Here is a 15015-nt window from a genome sequence, read left to right as displayed (position 1 = left end):
ATAAAACATACTCAAATCGGTGTTCAATATCAGCAATATCTCATGAAATCAATAAAATTCAGTTTCTCTGGGTTGTGTATAAATGACTAAGCCATTTTCGTGGATTTTCAAACTTACATTTATTTAAACAAATCAACATTGACCTCATATTTACGGGTTGTATACTGCATTTTGTAGCACAGGGAAATGCTTCCTTCTATTACGCAAGATTTATGTGTCCTGCAACGCGTGGCATCGTCCTTTTGGGATTTGTTCGACGAAAATCAAATACATCGGGGACGGGGGAGACTGAGTATCGACAGTAGTCTAATTGGGACTAGAGAAATTCGACTAGAAAAGAAAAATCGGCGGTTCGTCTTTCTCGCGCGATAATGATTACAATGATAATAAATATTGATAATAATGGTCGTAATAAATAGTATGCAATAGCAATGATCGCGGTAATAATTCTAATAATATTCGCGGTTACAGTATATAGTCCTCGCAATAGTAATAAAAAAGACAATAATAATAATAATAATCATAATAATAATAATAATAGTAATACTCATAATAATAATAATAATAATTCAATAGCAATAATAAAAAGTACAACATAACAATAATCAGGGACATAAATAACAAATCGATCACATTCGAATACAGTACACACTACGAACCATCGTGAGCTGGTTCACGTCGTCGCTTCGCATCTTAATTTTTCATCTCTCCTCTCTTATCTTCATTTTTTTTTTTGTTCATTTAATGATTTTATCGTTATATACGTACTGATCACGGTCACTCGATCTCTCGATTATATGATACATGGAATGAGATTGCTAATTATTCAACACGAAGGCTCCTAAAATCATTCTCCTGTACCGCGAAACGAATTTTTTTCTCGGGATTAAAGTACTTATTAATTACAATCGTCTGGTATGTGTGTGTGTGTGCGTGTGTGTATGCGTGTGTATATGTTTTTCTGCATGGTTGTATGAACGTGTATACAATACGTGTATGTATATATGTATAATGTATATATTTATATATTCATCTTCCTCTGTCCATGTTCCATTGCGTTCGTGTACATGATCAGTGTGTAACCCGGGTGTTTTTTCGTTAATTATATACTTTGGCTTCGTCTGTCCACTGTGTTGACTCTTTTTCTCGCTCTCTCACTCTCTCTCGCACATACACAAACTCTCGCACACACACACACACACACACACTCTCTCTCTTTTTCTCACTCTCTCACTCTCCCCTCGTTCACTCACGTTTTCGTTAAACGCTAATGGCAGCACAGATACAATGTATTTTTTTCATTTTTCATTTTTACAGCGTTTCCAACGTGCCCGAGTCTGACCCCATAAACAAGAAGCAACGTGTTTCCCGACGAATCACTTTTGTCTCGGTCCCGAGAGCCGGTCACGTAATCGATGAAACATGTTTACCATCGTCTATGTATAAGTGATTTTTATACAGTGCGCGCGAACGAGGCGCCGGAATCAATGATTACTGTACGCACTACGAAGGAAAGAACCTAATATATAGTTTACGGATGTTTTACGTATTCAACGTCCTCGTGTACGCTCGAGAAGAAACGAATCGCTATGCGGCGCGCTATTATGGTACATCTCTTTCGCCTTTATGAACGTAAACACCGGCTTTCGTTCTTCGCTCGAATCAGCCCCGGAAGCGAACTGTGTGCTTCTCGTTCGCTGTATTCACCATGCTCGCCGGCGTTTCACAGATTATTCAACGCGCATACAGAGCGATTCCGCTCGGAACGAGATCAACGAGGTACCATTCTGCCCGGAGCTTTTCGTCGACTCGTTCTGCGAAGAAAAGCACCGCCGGAGAGACCGATCGATTCACCATCGAGAACGGTCCCCGGCGAATAATGGCCTTTTCAAAGATGCAGAACGGCTTGCAAGAGTGAATGCAGACCACCGGGACCGGAAACGAGCGCAACGGTGCACCGCTTCGATGGAAAACGCGTCCGTTTCTTAACGCGTCGATCGTCGCGTCCGCGAAAATACCGGAACAGTCGCCAAACGCATCCTAATCTCGTCCAAGTCGTTCCCCGCGAATAAATTTGTCGTTACTGAACTGTGGATCTTTGTGCGAAACGAAACTTTTCCGTCAACATTTCTTCAATTGTTCGAACGAAGTCGGAATAATTGATATTCGTTAAATCTGTTTACTGTGCTCTATTTTACGGTTCCATTTTTTATGTGAATTCATAAAATCGTAGAATAGTAGAATACTGCACAAGATTCCAAATTCTTTCTCAAATTCCTCTGTCTAATTTAAGGAAGAATGCGTTGTATCTTAAATGTTTTATTAGCCTCAAACAAGATTCTACCGTCTTAGGACAAAACCATACATTCTGGACATTTAAAAAATGTGTAATAGCATATAAAAACAGTAAGTCGTTATAAATAAATTATTTTCTTGAAGCATTGTCTCATCTTGTGTGATCTTGTTTGACCTAGCTTGATCCATAGCCTTCTGTGAGCAAAATTTCTTCGAGGATCCAAAATTTCAGAAATTTCACTGGCGACTGTCTCGTGTCGATTTCGCACGTGCGCGCAACAACAAAATAAATCGTACAACCTTCCGATCGAAACCGGAGAAGGCTTTTATGCGAACGTTTCGCGGCGATCGACGCGCCAACGCGTACACACGCGTCTGATCTCGAGAAACGTCGATCGATGGAGGATCACACGAGTGTCCTGTGCAGCGCTGACGTTCGAACTATAAACGATAAATGCAACAACAGCCTTTGTCTCGGTAAGTATTTCGCGAGCTATATCGCGTGATTAACCTTCTAACGCTAGAATAGAAACGAATTCGATGGAAAGAATAGAGCTCCTACGTCTAGAACGATCCATTGTCTGGATTGTCGGTGGGTGGGGGGTGGGGATTGGAGATTATACATGCATTGCCACGTGTATTTGTATCTCGTGTGCATGATTATGCAGTTGTGTCTCTGTGTGTGTGTGTGTGACTAGAACGAAGGTTGAACAGAGTCGCTAGAAAAAGGAGCCTTCGGGGGTGGGGGGAGGGGTAGGAGAAGTAAAATCGGTGGCTTCGAAGCGCACGATATACTCGCTACAGAACGATTTACGCTAGAATTAACCCTAAGTGTCGAACGAAGAAGAAAGTGACGCGCGTTCGTCTCCGTTCATCTTTCTCGAGATCAAACGCAAGCCGCCCCGCCGCAGCTCGAAAGAAAGTCGCGGGCCTCGCGATGACAGAAATCGCCAACTAATCGAATACATCATATCTCGTTCGGAAATTGCAACTAATGGAGCAACTAATACCAGCAGGCTGCCGCCCTCCTCCCCCCATCCTAACGATGCTTACGAATACCTAAGAGAGAATGTCGCGTACGCTACGCAACGATGAAATCAGGCGCGCTCGGTAAATTCTTTTTTGGACTTCGCAATCTCTCCTCCTTCAAATTTCTACGTCCACACTTTTTCTTCTTTCCGTTTGTCTCCTTCTCGGTCAGTTTGGTTCTCGTTCGAAACACACGCACTTCATAGAACATAAAAGTTTCTCTCTCTCTCTCTCTCTTTCCCTCTCTCTCTCTCTCTCTCTCTCTCTCTCTCTCTCTCTCTCTCTCTCTCTTGCACCCGCGATTCTTGCGCAAGCTCTTCGTCGACGTTTCACCACGTTTCGTTTTCGATTCGCTACTACTATCGTTTGCACTCATTCTTTCTCTCACTCTCTAGCACGCTTTCCCGTTCTCGCGGTTCCTTTCTCGCTCTCACTCTTTCACGTTTCTTCGTTAGAAAATAATTTCTATCTCTGTGAGTTCTCCTTTCTTCCGTCACTCCCTCCCCCCACCCCTTTTTGTAATTTTTCCCTTTTGTTAACGAGACCGAATAAAATCCGGCTGACAAAGCGTTCTCGCCTGGCCCCCGGAGAGTTCTGCGGCTCAATATGGCGGAACTTCCGGTTCTACACTGAGCCGGAGGACTCTCTGATCGGGGCTTGAATCGGTCCCTAACTGTTTCGATCTGTTATAGAAAGGTTCTGATTCAAACGATTTCGAAGGAGCTTTCGTCTTGCATAATTGGTACGAGAAATGAAAATTTTGCAATTGTTATCTATTCCGGTTAGGATTTCTCTTTTGGCTTCCATACATGCTGCGTCATTGTTGGTCCTAGAATCGAGTTTCGTTTATTTTCGGTATGCAACACCGAATGTACTGAGCATTAAAAATGTGTTACCTTTTATAAAAATGAGAATTGAGTACTAAAATATGCGCTTCAATAATGAAATCTATTCAAGCGTTTCCTTTGGAAGCGTCTTTACAATATCAACAAGAAATGAAGAACCTGTCAATTAACTGTGACAGGTTTAATGTTAGAGACACTATAAATGATACCCGATATAATACACATTTTTAAACGAACTGCAATATTGAATTAGAGAAAACTTTTAAACAAAAAATCGCGACTACTATTCATTAACTGTGAAGTATATACAGCTGTATTTAGCTCAAAGCTTCGTTAAAAATCGTGTAGAGTCGATTCCCTAATAATTAAAAGTAACTAATAATTCATCCACATCGTGGAGAACATCACTGACTGCAAGTAAGAGGAAGAATCGATAATAACCTTTGTTAAAATTCCCATTACATTGTACCCCGATTGTAGCACTCGGTTACACCGTGTAAATTCCTAAAATCCAGTGATACCGTTTTGCTGAATAATTAACAGAAGAATCACTTCTGGAACCAACACAGCACCAAAACGGACAACAGTTGAAAACTTCAGTTCTCCTTAACAGTGAATCATCGCAAAGCCCCCTCGCAACCATTGTAACTACCACAATCGATATTATAACAGTTTCCAAGCCCCGGCTAGCGGTTGGCGCGTTCGTCGCAGGATTCTCTCGCGTTTCTCATGATCGTCACGATCTCGTTTCGAATGACCGCGACGTTGAATCGTCCGGTAGAATGCGAGGGGTCGATTTCAGCGCGGAGCATCGAGAACCCGCGAGGACAAGAGCTAAAACCTCTTTCAAGAGAAAGAAAGAAACCTCTTTCAGAAAGAAATCTCCGAAGTATCTCCAGAGAAAAAGTTTCATCTTGTCCTCAGCGAAGATCATGTTCCCCGTATCTCAACAAACACGAATCACGGAGGGGGGCGGGTCGACGTCCGCCTCGCAATATTTCCGATCACACCCTACCGTAGCGTTTCTTATTAAAAATATGTACAAAATCTGCGGCGACGATGCTCGAACGTGTCTTGTTCGCGAACGACTTCCGCTTCCGCTTCTCGCGCCTAAATGTTACTTTCCCGTTCCTCGCCGAAGCGACGCGCGCGTGGTTTCCTGGGGCAGAAAGATCGATGTGTGTGTTGTGTTACGTGTGCTCGTGTGTCCTGTTTGCGTGTGTGCGTGTGGGATGAATTACGAGGTGGTAAACAATCGAAACGGAGAAATGCGGTTGCGGCGGCTTCCACTCCGTGAGTAGAAGCGGAAGTAACGGGAATAATATCAAAAATCTAGAAACGATCGACTGTGTTCTTTCGAGATCTGAGATGCTGGTGATCGAGAGCAATCTTCATACTCGGCGAAGCACAGAACTCGGATTCTGTGTATCCGTACGCGAAGATCCCCGGCTGCTCAGACCTAGCGGGAGCACGTATGTATGCACGTGTGTGTATGTAGATTATGTACGCGTAAGTATAACAGTACTCGAAAATCCGACGAACAGTACAAAATCGTCGTAAACGCTTGGAAACTTATCGGAGCTGTAGCGAGCGGGCCGGAAAACTGAAACTAGACACAGACAGACAGATAGAGACAGTCAATTGAAAAGTCGCTACTGAAAAGTTGCCCGCGAGTCGGCAAGCGAGCACGCTCTCTTTCTCTCTTTCTCTCTCTCTCGCTCTCTCTCTCTCTCTCGTGTAACGATTCACCTGGATACTCGCGTGACCTGTCGCTTAAACCTTAGTACCCCATTCTTAACTGGCTATTCGATCAGCTACAATGTAATATCCCTAATTAATATTGCACGCGCCGGCACACGGGGTCCGCTAGTGATCGCTGTTTTTCTTAAAAAAGCAGCGCTATAGCAGTCCCCTTTCAATCACGAATCAACTTAATTTATGCGTATGCACGGGACCCGCGGGACCGATCCTCGCACCCAAGCCTAATCGATACCCAGGATCAAGGTATACCGGAAGTCTCGAACCTCTGCGAGTGTGTCTCGAATTGGTATCAGGATACTCGAGTATTTCATTTTTAACGAGTTAATCATTTTTCGTACCCACAGTGTTCACTATCGTTTCGAAACTCGAGTCCCTCCTCGCTCTTCTACCATTTTGCGATCCGTCTTTTCGAAAGAAGATGTCGGAGGTCTCGGTCCTCTATGAGTGTGCCTCGAACGGACCAAGTATCGGCACATTTGTGATTTCACGTTTAACAAGTGTTCGAGTGTACTCTCTCGGAATCGTTTTTGACACCTAGAATATCCACTGTCGTTTCGAAACTCGAGTTTCTTCGTGTTCTCTCTCGGTGCACGTTTCAGCACCGCTGTTTTCTCGAAAGGAGACACCTGAAATACGTTCGTAATCGCAACAGTTCTCCGGCACACCCCTTTTGCTTCGACGAGCGGCAACACACAAGCGAAGTGGTAGGTGTCTTCTTTCGAAAAACAGACCGAGTTACGCGTTTGCAACCAGTGCGTGTAACATAGACACCGACCAACGTCCTCTTTCGAAAAACGGACCGAGGGCTCTTGGTATTTTCGGATGATCGCCTGGGTATCGAGTCGCTTGATCAGACCGGTGTCTCCGTTGTGTCACGTGGATCGTTCCCGTGGCAGAGCCCCGACGAAACAGAAAGGAATCGTAGCGAAGGTGTCCACCTCACACCGAACGAACTTTGGTTTCTCACCAGTCCTTGGACCGCGGGACGTCGATCGCATGATCCATTTGCCGAATGTCTTTCACGCCGTTCCTTTCTCTTCCCTTCCTCGTCGTCGTCTAAACAAACGACCGGGCGATCGCTGCCCGATCTGCGGCTCCTCGTTCCGTTTCGTTTCCGGCGACCGGAGCGCAGGTCGCGCAGCTGCTCCTCAGCTAGCTCCGCACGCACACGGTGTTCTTATATCAGCTACGCTTAACAACTAAGCTCGTAATTATTATCGTTAAGTCGGTGTACCTTTAAGTCGAGTATTACATGTTCTGTACGTAATCGGCAATCGCGATCGATTGGAACGGCGCCACGAGAACTGCCCGTCAGTTGCTCGTCGACGGGCCGACGAGCTATACTAATCGGTGCCCGGTAGCGTCGCCGAAGGAAGTTCACTTGCCGAACGATAAGTACCGGCTGTCGCCTAAAGGTTCGCCGGTTCGCTCGAACCCGAATGTCCAGAGTAGATCCTTGATCCTGCCACAAATTCTCCCTCGTTCCTCCCAGCCGCTGCCGTTTCGGGATCCTCGATCGATCCTGCTCGCTCAGATTCCATCCAACATGGATTTCGTCCATCGTTCGATCTTCTTGGTCTTGGCCAGGCCAACGAAGAAGCTGCCTCGGTTCGATCTTCGATGGATCCACGCGGGTGGCGGTGTATGGTGGTGTGTCCCCTCTTTCTCTCTGCGACCTCGATCCTCGCTTCGCGCACGCGTGTGTCTTGTGTGCAATTTAGACAAAGCGATACAGACGCAAAAATATACATTATTACGGTTCTCGCGATCGCCCGGCCGCGGAACGCGTTTATTCGTGCTGGTTGTTGTTCGCGCGTCGACGTCGGTTCCCTAAAATCTCGGAAAACACGGTACAAAATCATCTAAGCGAGCTAACTACGCCCCCTCTTTTCCCCCGCCCCCTCCTTCCCCGCTCGTCACGACGCGACGCGCCGGTAGGTGGGGAAACGAATTGTACAAAATAACTTCCGCCGCTCTCTTTCTCTCTCTCTCTCTCTCTCACTCTCTCCCTCTCTCTATCTCTCTTTCTCTCGATTATCGAGTACCGTCAATGTTTCAGCCCCCAAGAAAACGATCTTTAAACCGTCGTCACGTACTCCCTCAGTTCAGTGGCCTGGCGGGCCAGACCCTGATCTTTGGCGTACCACGGGTCATCGTATCGAGGAGCCTCCTCGCTCCTGGCCCTGTGGGGCGCGCGAGGACGCTCCCGTGCCCTTTGGGGCACCTCCTCGCTCAGCGACCTCTTGCCGATGCCGCTCGCGACCGGCACCTCGAGCAACGCCTTCGATCTGGTCAACTGCGGCCTCTGCCTCTTCGGATCATCGCTGGCCGCCCGGATGATCACCGTCGGCGGCTCCCGACGATCTCTGGTCTCCTCGACGGCGATCGAAGGCGGCGGTAGCTGCGGCGGATGATGACTGCTCTCCGATCGGGCCCTGAACGGCTTCTTCTTCGAGAGTCCACGGATCTTCGACAAGCTCTTCCTCTGCTGCTGCTGCGGCGGCGGCGGAGGCTGCGGCTGTAGTTGCGGCGAGTACTGCTGTTGGGACCGCTGCCTCTTCACCGGTGAAGCTGGAACTAGAGGCGACCATATGGGTGTGGACAGTTCGACCGGCGACTGTACCCGGGGCGGCGTTCTCTCCGGCGACTCATCCTTCCACCCACCTTGATATATTGGGAACGCGGACACCTGGTTCAGGATACGCCAGCGGAAATCTTCGTCGTCGCTGCGGCAGGGCGTCGCCTCCGGCGGCGGATGGTGCGTCGGCGTCACGTTGTGGAACGGCGACCAGGACTTGCTCTCCTCCGGCTCCTGCACCGCGAAGCTACCGCCTCCTGCCCCCTCGTCCTCCGCCGGCGGCGGTGAACCCTCGTACGGGGTCCACTTGATCTCGCTGATGTGCTTCGTCGGTTCCCGCTTCTTCACGCCGATCGTCGGCAGCGGAGAGTCGTTCTCGTACGGCGCCCACTTCGCGCTGGTGATCATTACCTCCGGGGAGATCAGCCGACGGACTATCCTGTTCTCCAGCTTGGTGATCTGCCGCGGGTCCGGCTCCGGGGACATGCTCCTGCGGATGCTGTACTTCGGCCGTTCCTTCAGGCTCTTGGACTTGAAGCCCTCGGTCGAGTCCTGGCTCCTCCAGCGCGGCTTCTTCTCCTCGACTGGCAGCGAGAAGTGCGGCTTCAACGCCCATTTTGGCCGAGGTTTCTTGCCTTCCTCGGGACTCACCACCTTCTCCTTCGCGCCCCATTTTCTCGATGCCTGACTGTCCACTCTCGCCTGCGATCGCTCCAGCTTCGGCCGGTCTCTGCGCGCCGGTCTGGGGTCCTCGCTGGCGTGCTTCTTCAGCTCCGGTCTCTCTGGAATGGACGCGGCTGCGGCTGGCTCTTCGGGTCGTTCGACGTTCAGCGACGTGGAGTAGTAGAGTTTCTTTCTTTCCGGCTCCAGAAGCGTCGCTGGAGGAGGAGGAAGAGGCTTTTCTGGCTCTTTCAGCAGCTTCGGCTCCCTTGGCTCCCTTGGCTCCCTTGGTTCCCTTGGTTCCCTTGGCTCCCTTGGTTCCCTCGGCTCTCTGGGCTCTCTTAGCTCCCTTGGCTCCCTTGGCTCTATCACAGGCGGTGGCGGAGGCGGAGTCAAAGCCGGCGCCGGGGTCGGCGACGGTGTTCTAGTTCGTACCGGCGCGGGAGCTGGTGGCGACGGAGACAGGGTCTTCGATTTCGGACAGGTGCACCTGGGCTTCGGGTTCGGAAGCACCTCCGGCACCTGCAGGAACCTCGCCTCCCTGGCCATGCGAGTGTCGTCGCTGCTGTGCTTTCGCAGGTCGTGCATCGGCGGCTGCAGGTAGTCGACCTTCACCGACCACTTGTCCGTCTCCGCGCTGTGATGTTTCCGTAGATCGCCCCGCTGGATGTCGTGCGGCTTCTTCTCCTCGGGCGTGAGGCTGTGGTAGCTGCATTTCGTCTTCTTGGCCAGGTCGAGGTCGGTGTTCGACGTGTGCAGCTCCCAGCGGAACTCGGTGTCCTCCGTGGTGTTCTTCTTCAGGTCCCAGACCGTGTCTTCCGGCGACAGGAAGCTGCTGTCCACCCATCTGGAGTCGGTGCTCCGGTACTTTCTCAGATCGCCGCGTTCCCTCTCGGCTGGCCGAGGCGCCTCGGCGACGTCGCAGCTGCATGTCCTCAGGGTCGGCGTCCTCTGCGACTCGAGCGGCGCCGGCTCGATCGCGTCCAGATCCTCGATCGTGTACGAGATCTCTATGCGACGTTTATTCCCGCAGGACGGACACCGTCCGACCGGCTCCCCTTCGTCCCGGCTCGATCGGTGATGGTGATGGTGGTGATGATGGTGATGATGTTGTTGCGGCTGGGGCGGCTGCGACTGCTGCGGCTGCGGCTGAGACTGCTGTCGGTGCAACGTCGAGGTTGAGGTCGATGCGGTGGGGTCAAGCTGCGAGGGCAGATCCTCCTCGTCGTGACGGCCGTCGTCAGAGTGTCGCGACGTCGCAGCCGTGCCTGACGATGCGCACCAGCAGGTGTGTGTAGCTCCGTCAAGCCGCCTTGGTGGGTACCGCGACTCCGGAGACGACGAGGCTCCGCTCGAGGCCGCTGCCAGGCAGACTAGTTCGACTCCCGGTGCCGCAGGCCTGGACACAAAGCGTTTCATTAATTAGCACACGAGAAAATATCATTGTCACTGCTGGATTAATCAACAAGTTAAGGAAGCACTTGCTCAGGGCACGGGGGGCACCATAGAAATTTTCTGAATTTCACATCTTTTGTATAGTACTGTAGGATTTCAGGAAAAAAAGGGGAACCGGCCGCAGCAGGACTCGCGATTCCTAATCTCCAGTTGTTATTACACGAAAAGTCCTGATCCCACAGTAATAATATTAGTGATTGTTAGGCAAGAATGAAAGTACAGTGGACAAAATGATCGTTAGCATCTCACAGAAGTGTCCACACTGCCATACTTCGCGAGTGTGAGTGGGGCACAGACGAGCAAAAGAGTTAGGGCCAGCTGGTTAGGGGTGACGGTACCTTCAGCTCGGTGAAGATTTCGGTGAAGAATCCAGGCTCGCTGTTGATCCGCAGCATTTCGGCGCTCAGTCGGTTCACGATCAGCAGGCACCTGTCCCAGAACTTGTCTTTGCTGTCCTCGACGAGGAACGGCTTCAACGGGTAGCTAATCTCGTTGCCCATGTAGCTGTAGCTCAGGTACAGGCACGTCAGCACGGTCGCCTGAAGCTCTCTTTCGGAAGCCTCGTCGCCGTCGACCAGCTCTCTCACCAGCATATAGACGAACACAACGTTGGCAGGATTCATGAACGCGACGTCCTGTTAACAGGTTCGTACACCATTAGAACACAATCGAAGTACTATAGAATAGTATTAAGTGTCTAGTTTCTCTATTTCGATCCTTTGCGCTCGAAGCTATTTTGACGAATCCAGAATTTCATCGATATCGGAAAATTCATCGAAACCAGGACAATTTTATGAACAAGATAAAAACGAAACTCTGTGTATTCAGTCACAACACACTGAAGTTTTTAGCAAATTTCTTAAATAGTAACAAGTGTTAAATAGTTACAAGTGTAAGAGTAAAATTGTTTTTATTTTTTTCAAAGTCGCAATTAGAGTGCAAAGGGTTAATATCCGGTCTAAGTAGTAAATCCTACGAATATACCGACCATATGATCTACAAGGGTCCCCTTTAGCAAAACGACATACACCGTAAAAGTCAATGGAACGAGCAACTCTGCGCCCCTAAAATTCCCAGAACATGAATCCTCAACGACCCATTTAGCAATAAATAATTCTTGATCCGAAGAACGCGGAAATCTCTCAACAATCTGAGCCAGTCAAGTTATTACATCTCGATCGTCAAAGACCCACCCCCGTCGAATATAAAATTGAATTCCTCGGTGCAAGGGATGGCGAGCAGACATCTGATGCATTCCTAGCACGAGGTAGGGAGTCGCGTGTAGTATTCTCGGGGTGGGACGGACGCGTTCAGGTGAATCGAAGTGCTTCTTCTTGTCTAACAGCGCTAACAGCGAGGGATGATTCACGCGCGGTGTCGCGTTACGTGCCACGCTTGCGAAATTGGAATCGGCATTGTCGGCCGCGGTCGATGCATCGATTGCGACGGGTCTTCCTTTCATTGGAAACCCACTCTCTCTTTCTCTCTCTTTCTTTCTCTCTCTACCTATCTGTTTCTCTCCTTCACTCTCTTTTTCTCCGACGTCCTTTCACCGTCGCGGTCGAATTCTCTCGCCGTGAAAACCGGGAAATTTCTATCTCCGCTCGACACTCGTGCTGTATCGCGTGGGTGCTCGCGTCATACCGAGCCTGAACAATAGCGCGTGTCCTCGAGAAGTCCAGTCGATCAGTTAGGCTGCGGTTATAGTGGATTTCCGATCAAATGTGACACTCTGTTGGGGATAATTATAGACCGAACGCTTCTTCTGTCCTGTTTCTTTGAGAGCTTTGAGAATCGTCCGATCGAGACGGCTCAAAGAGGGTTGAAGACTGCGTTTGGTATAACTGCGGCTTAATTTAACCGTGTTAGAAATGTACACGTTTGTTGCAACAACGAGACAAGAGAGATACAAATGTTCTAGTTCTCATTGTAAATTTTCTAAGCATTTTCTACTTCTCATTGTAGGTAATTGTAAAATTCTGTGTTTGCAGAATACGTGTGACTCAAATTTTATGCATTTATTTGGAAACAAAATTTTGTGGTTGAGCAGTTCCCACGTTGTGCTTAATTTCAATTGATCGTTTACCCGCTCGATGCCATTTATCCCGGTAATTGCGGAGTGACCTGGTTGGAATCGGGACAAGATTGCAATCGGAAGGTCACAGTGGGAGAACTGTGCTCGAAGCGATACAAAAGGGTCCACGAGCGAAAGGTGTTGTCCGACACCTGTCTCTCGCCGGTCTCCTTGCTCCAGAAACCGAGTCCTCCGAGTCATTAGCGAATTAGGACACGCCCCTAACCCAAGAAACGCAGCGGCGAAGTGCATCGGCTTGTTCCGCGCAGATACACGTGCAGCCGCCGCCACGGCAGCTTTAACGCGAAGACAAAAGCACCCCGGCCGCTGCATCCAGCCCCCGTTGCATTTCACCTACTTATCCCGGTGTGCACGGACAATTCGCACGTGCACGGTGCACGCCCTATTCGATTACTCGCAGGTGCGCGTGCACAACGATGCCACGGGGTCGAACCTGCGAATCGAGTTTCGCCAGTAACGAATTTAGTTTCGAACACCTGTGTCTTGCACGGCGATCTTGCTAATGAACGGCCGGGATTTACCTTCGATTACCTTACGCTAGCTGTTTAATTGTTCTTTGGGGAATTCGGGGTAAATTGAGTTGGAGCTTTCTTATTTCTAGAAGCCAGTCCAATCTCTAGACGGAGTTTATGCGTTTTTGATAAAAATGTTTAAATTTAAAACAGAGAAAGGATTTAAAAAATTAAAGAACATCGATAGGATTATCTTCAGTATACTAAAATCGTTAAAAGAAGGAAGACATTTTTAGTTTGCTCCTATCATTTTGCATACGGATCATTAGTCTTCTAATAAGCTAAGCGGGATTTTATGCAAAATGAAAATTTTCTGTGTCAATTGCAAGAGTTTGGAGCCGAATGGAGGCCGTTTCTTTTTTAAATCATTCTAAGGAATTGAGAATAATTTTGTCATAAATGCATAAAGCAGTCTACTTATGACAGCAGTGAGTAGGTAAAAATGAAAACAGTTGAAGGATTTAAAGAGATTGGAAATACCCGTGTGTTACTATTAATAATTTTGAAAATTAGTAGCACGTGCTTGCGTCGAGATGATGGTCTCCGCTTAAGGTTATCATCTGCCAGGAAATTATTGACACAATACAGTGGTTAAGAACGGCCTGTTGTTATTAATAGACTTCCCGTGGCTGAAGCATTAACATTGCAAAGCTGTTACTTAGTCGACACTGTTTCCAAACGACGTCGACGCCAATGGATGACGCACTTAACCCTTACGCTGGCAACCCGGCACTCAGGCGTCCATTACTGTACTTCTTTCGACCTTTTAGTCGAGCGACTTTTCAATTATGAACGCTTAGAGAGACGTAACTCGAGACAAATTGATATACAGCGATAATATTAATGCCTGCATTTACTTTAACGCTGAAATATTGCGTACAAACGAAAGCAATTTTATTACGTCCGAAAACAGAAGCATGACATTCATATTAAGTAGACTTTGGCTAAAATCTTCATCATCAGACTAACTAGCCATTGTATAGCAAGAGGTTCATATTCGAAACTGGACGAATAATTTCATCGCCCAGACACAGTAACATAGCAATCAACGGGTTGATGCTCCTATAACTTGGCACACCAGGCTATAATTGAACTATAATAATTATAAGACTGCAGATTTTCTGCATTGATGGCACGACTGACTGCATGCATTACAAAACTATACAGACATTACAGACATTTCCGACTTTTTAAAATTATTAAAGAAAGAAATACATTGTCATTTAGCTTATGTCCCTTATAATCGAAAAGAAATTTTATTTTACGTGAAGATCCGCAGTCTAACAATAATTATAATGAATATAAAAAAAGTTAAGAACAGTTTGGACCTCGTAAGGTTAATAATCCGTGTTCAGGACTGATCCGTGGAACCCAGGATTCCGTCGAGTACCCTAACTAGCGTCAAAAAGGAACCAGGACCGACCCGTTGGCAGGGTTGACGGGGTTCGGGACCGGTACCGAACCGGTTGTGCTCCGAAAGCGGCGACTTTGATCCGTCGAGCGATCTCTGCTCGAAACTCCCCGAAACGTCGTCCAATTACAACGAATGCTTTTGTGATAATTAAAACGCACGGTGTTCGATCACAGGCGAGCCTTTTCCTGAGCTGCGCGGAAAGGGATGGGGTTGTCACGGGGCTTGGGGGTGTCACGGTGGCGGTTTTTTTGCACGTGTGGGTGCATTAACGGCGAGGCCCCGCAATGACCCGGGAGGATCGATGCTCCCGATACGTTTTCCAGCCTGGCAGGAATTTTGCCAGCCGCCGCCGCCGCCGCCTGATTGTTGCA

The 15015-nt window shown here is 48.4% G+C and overlaps 1 protein-coding gene across 1 annotated transcript in view; it reads right to left on the bottom strand.

The window, feature by feature from the left end:
- Positions 1-105: 105 nt before the first annotated feature.
- LOC143359478 (uncharacterized) overlaps positions 106-15015 on the bottom strand; it is a 36874-nt gene continuing 21964 nt past the window's right edge. Inside the window, exons 4-7 of the mRNA XM_076797417.1 lie at positions 10962-11258; positions 10711-10793; positions 8595-10567; positions 106-8507 (exon numbers count right to left, since the gene is read on the bottom strand). Coding sequence (XP_076653532.1) covers positions 8008-8507; positions 8595-10567; positions 10711-10793; positions 10962-11258 — 2853 coding nt within the window. The 3' untranslated portion in view covers positions 106-8007. The remainder of the gene's footprint in view (positions 8508-8594; positions 10568-10710; positions 10794-10961; positions 11259-15015) is intronic.

Source organism: Halictus rubicundus, chromosome 12 (assembly GCF_050948215.1).
Source record: "Halictus rubicundus isolate RS-2024b chromosome 12, iyHalRubi1_principal, whole genome shotgun sequence".
In the NCBI taxonomy this organism is placed as follows: Eukaryota; Metazoa; Arthropoda; class Insecta; order Hymenoptera; family Halictidae; genus Halictus; species Halictus rubicundus.
This window is presented reverse-complemented; position numbering and strand designations above follow the sequence as displayed.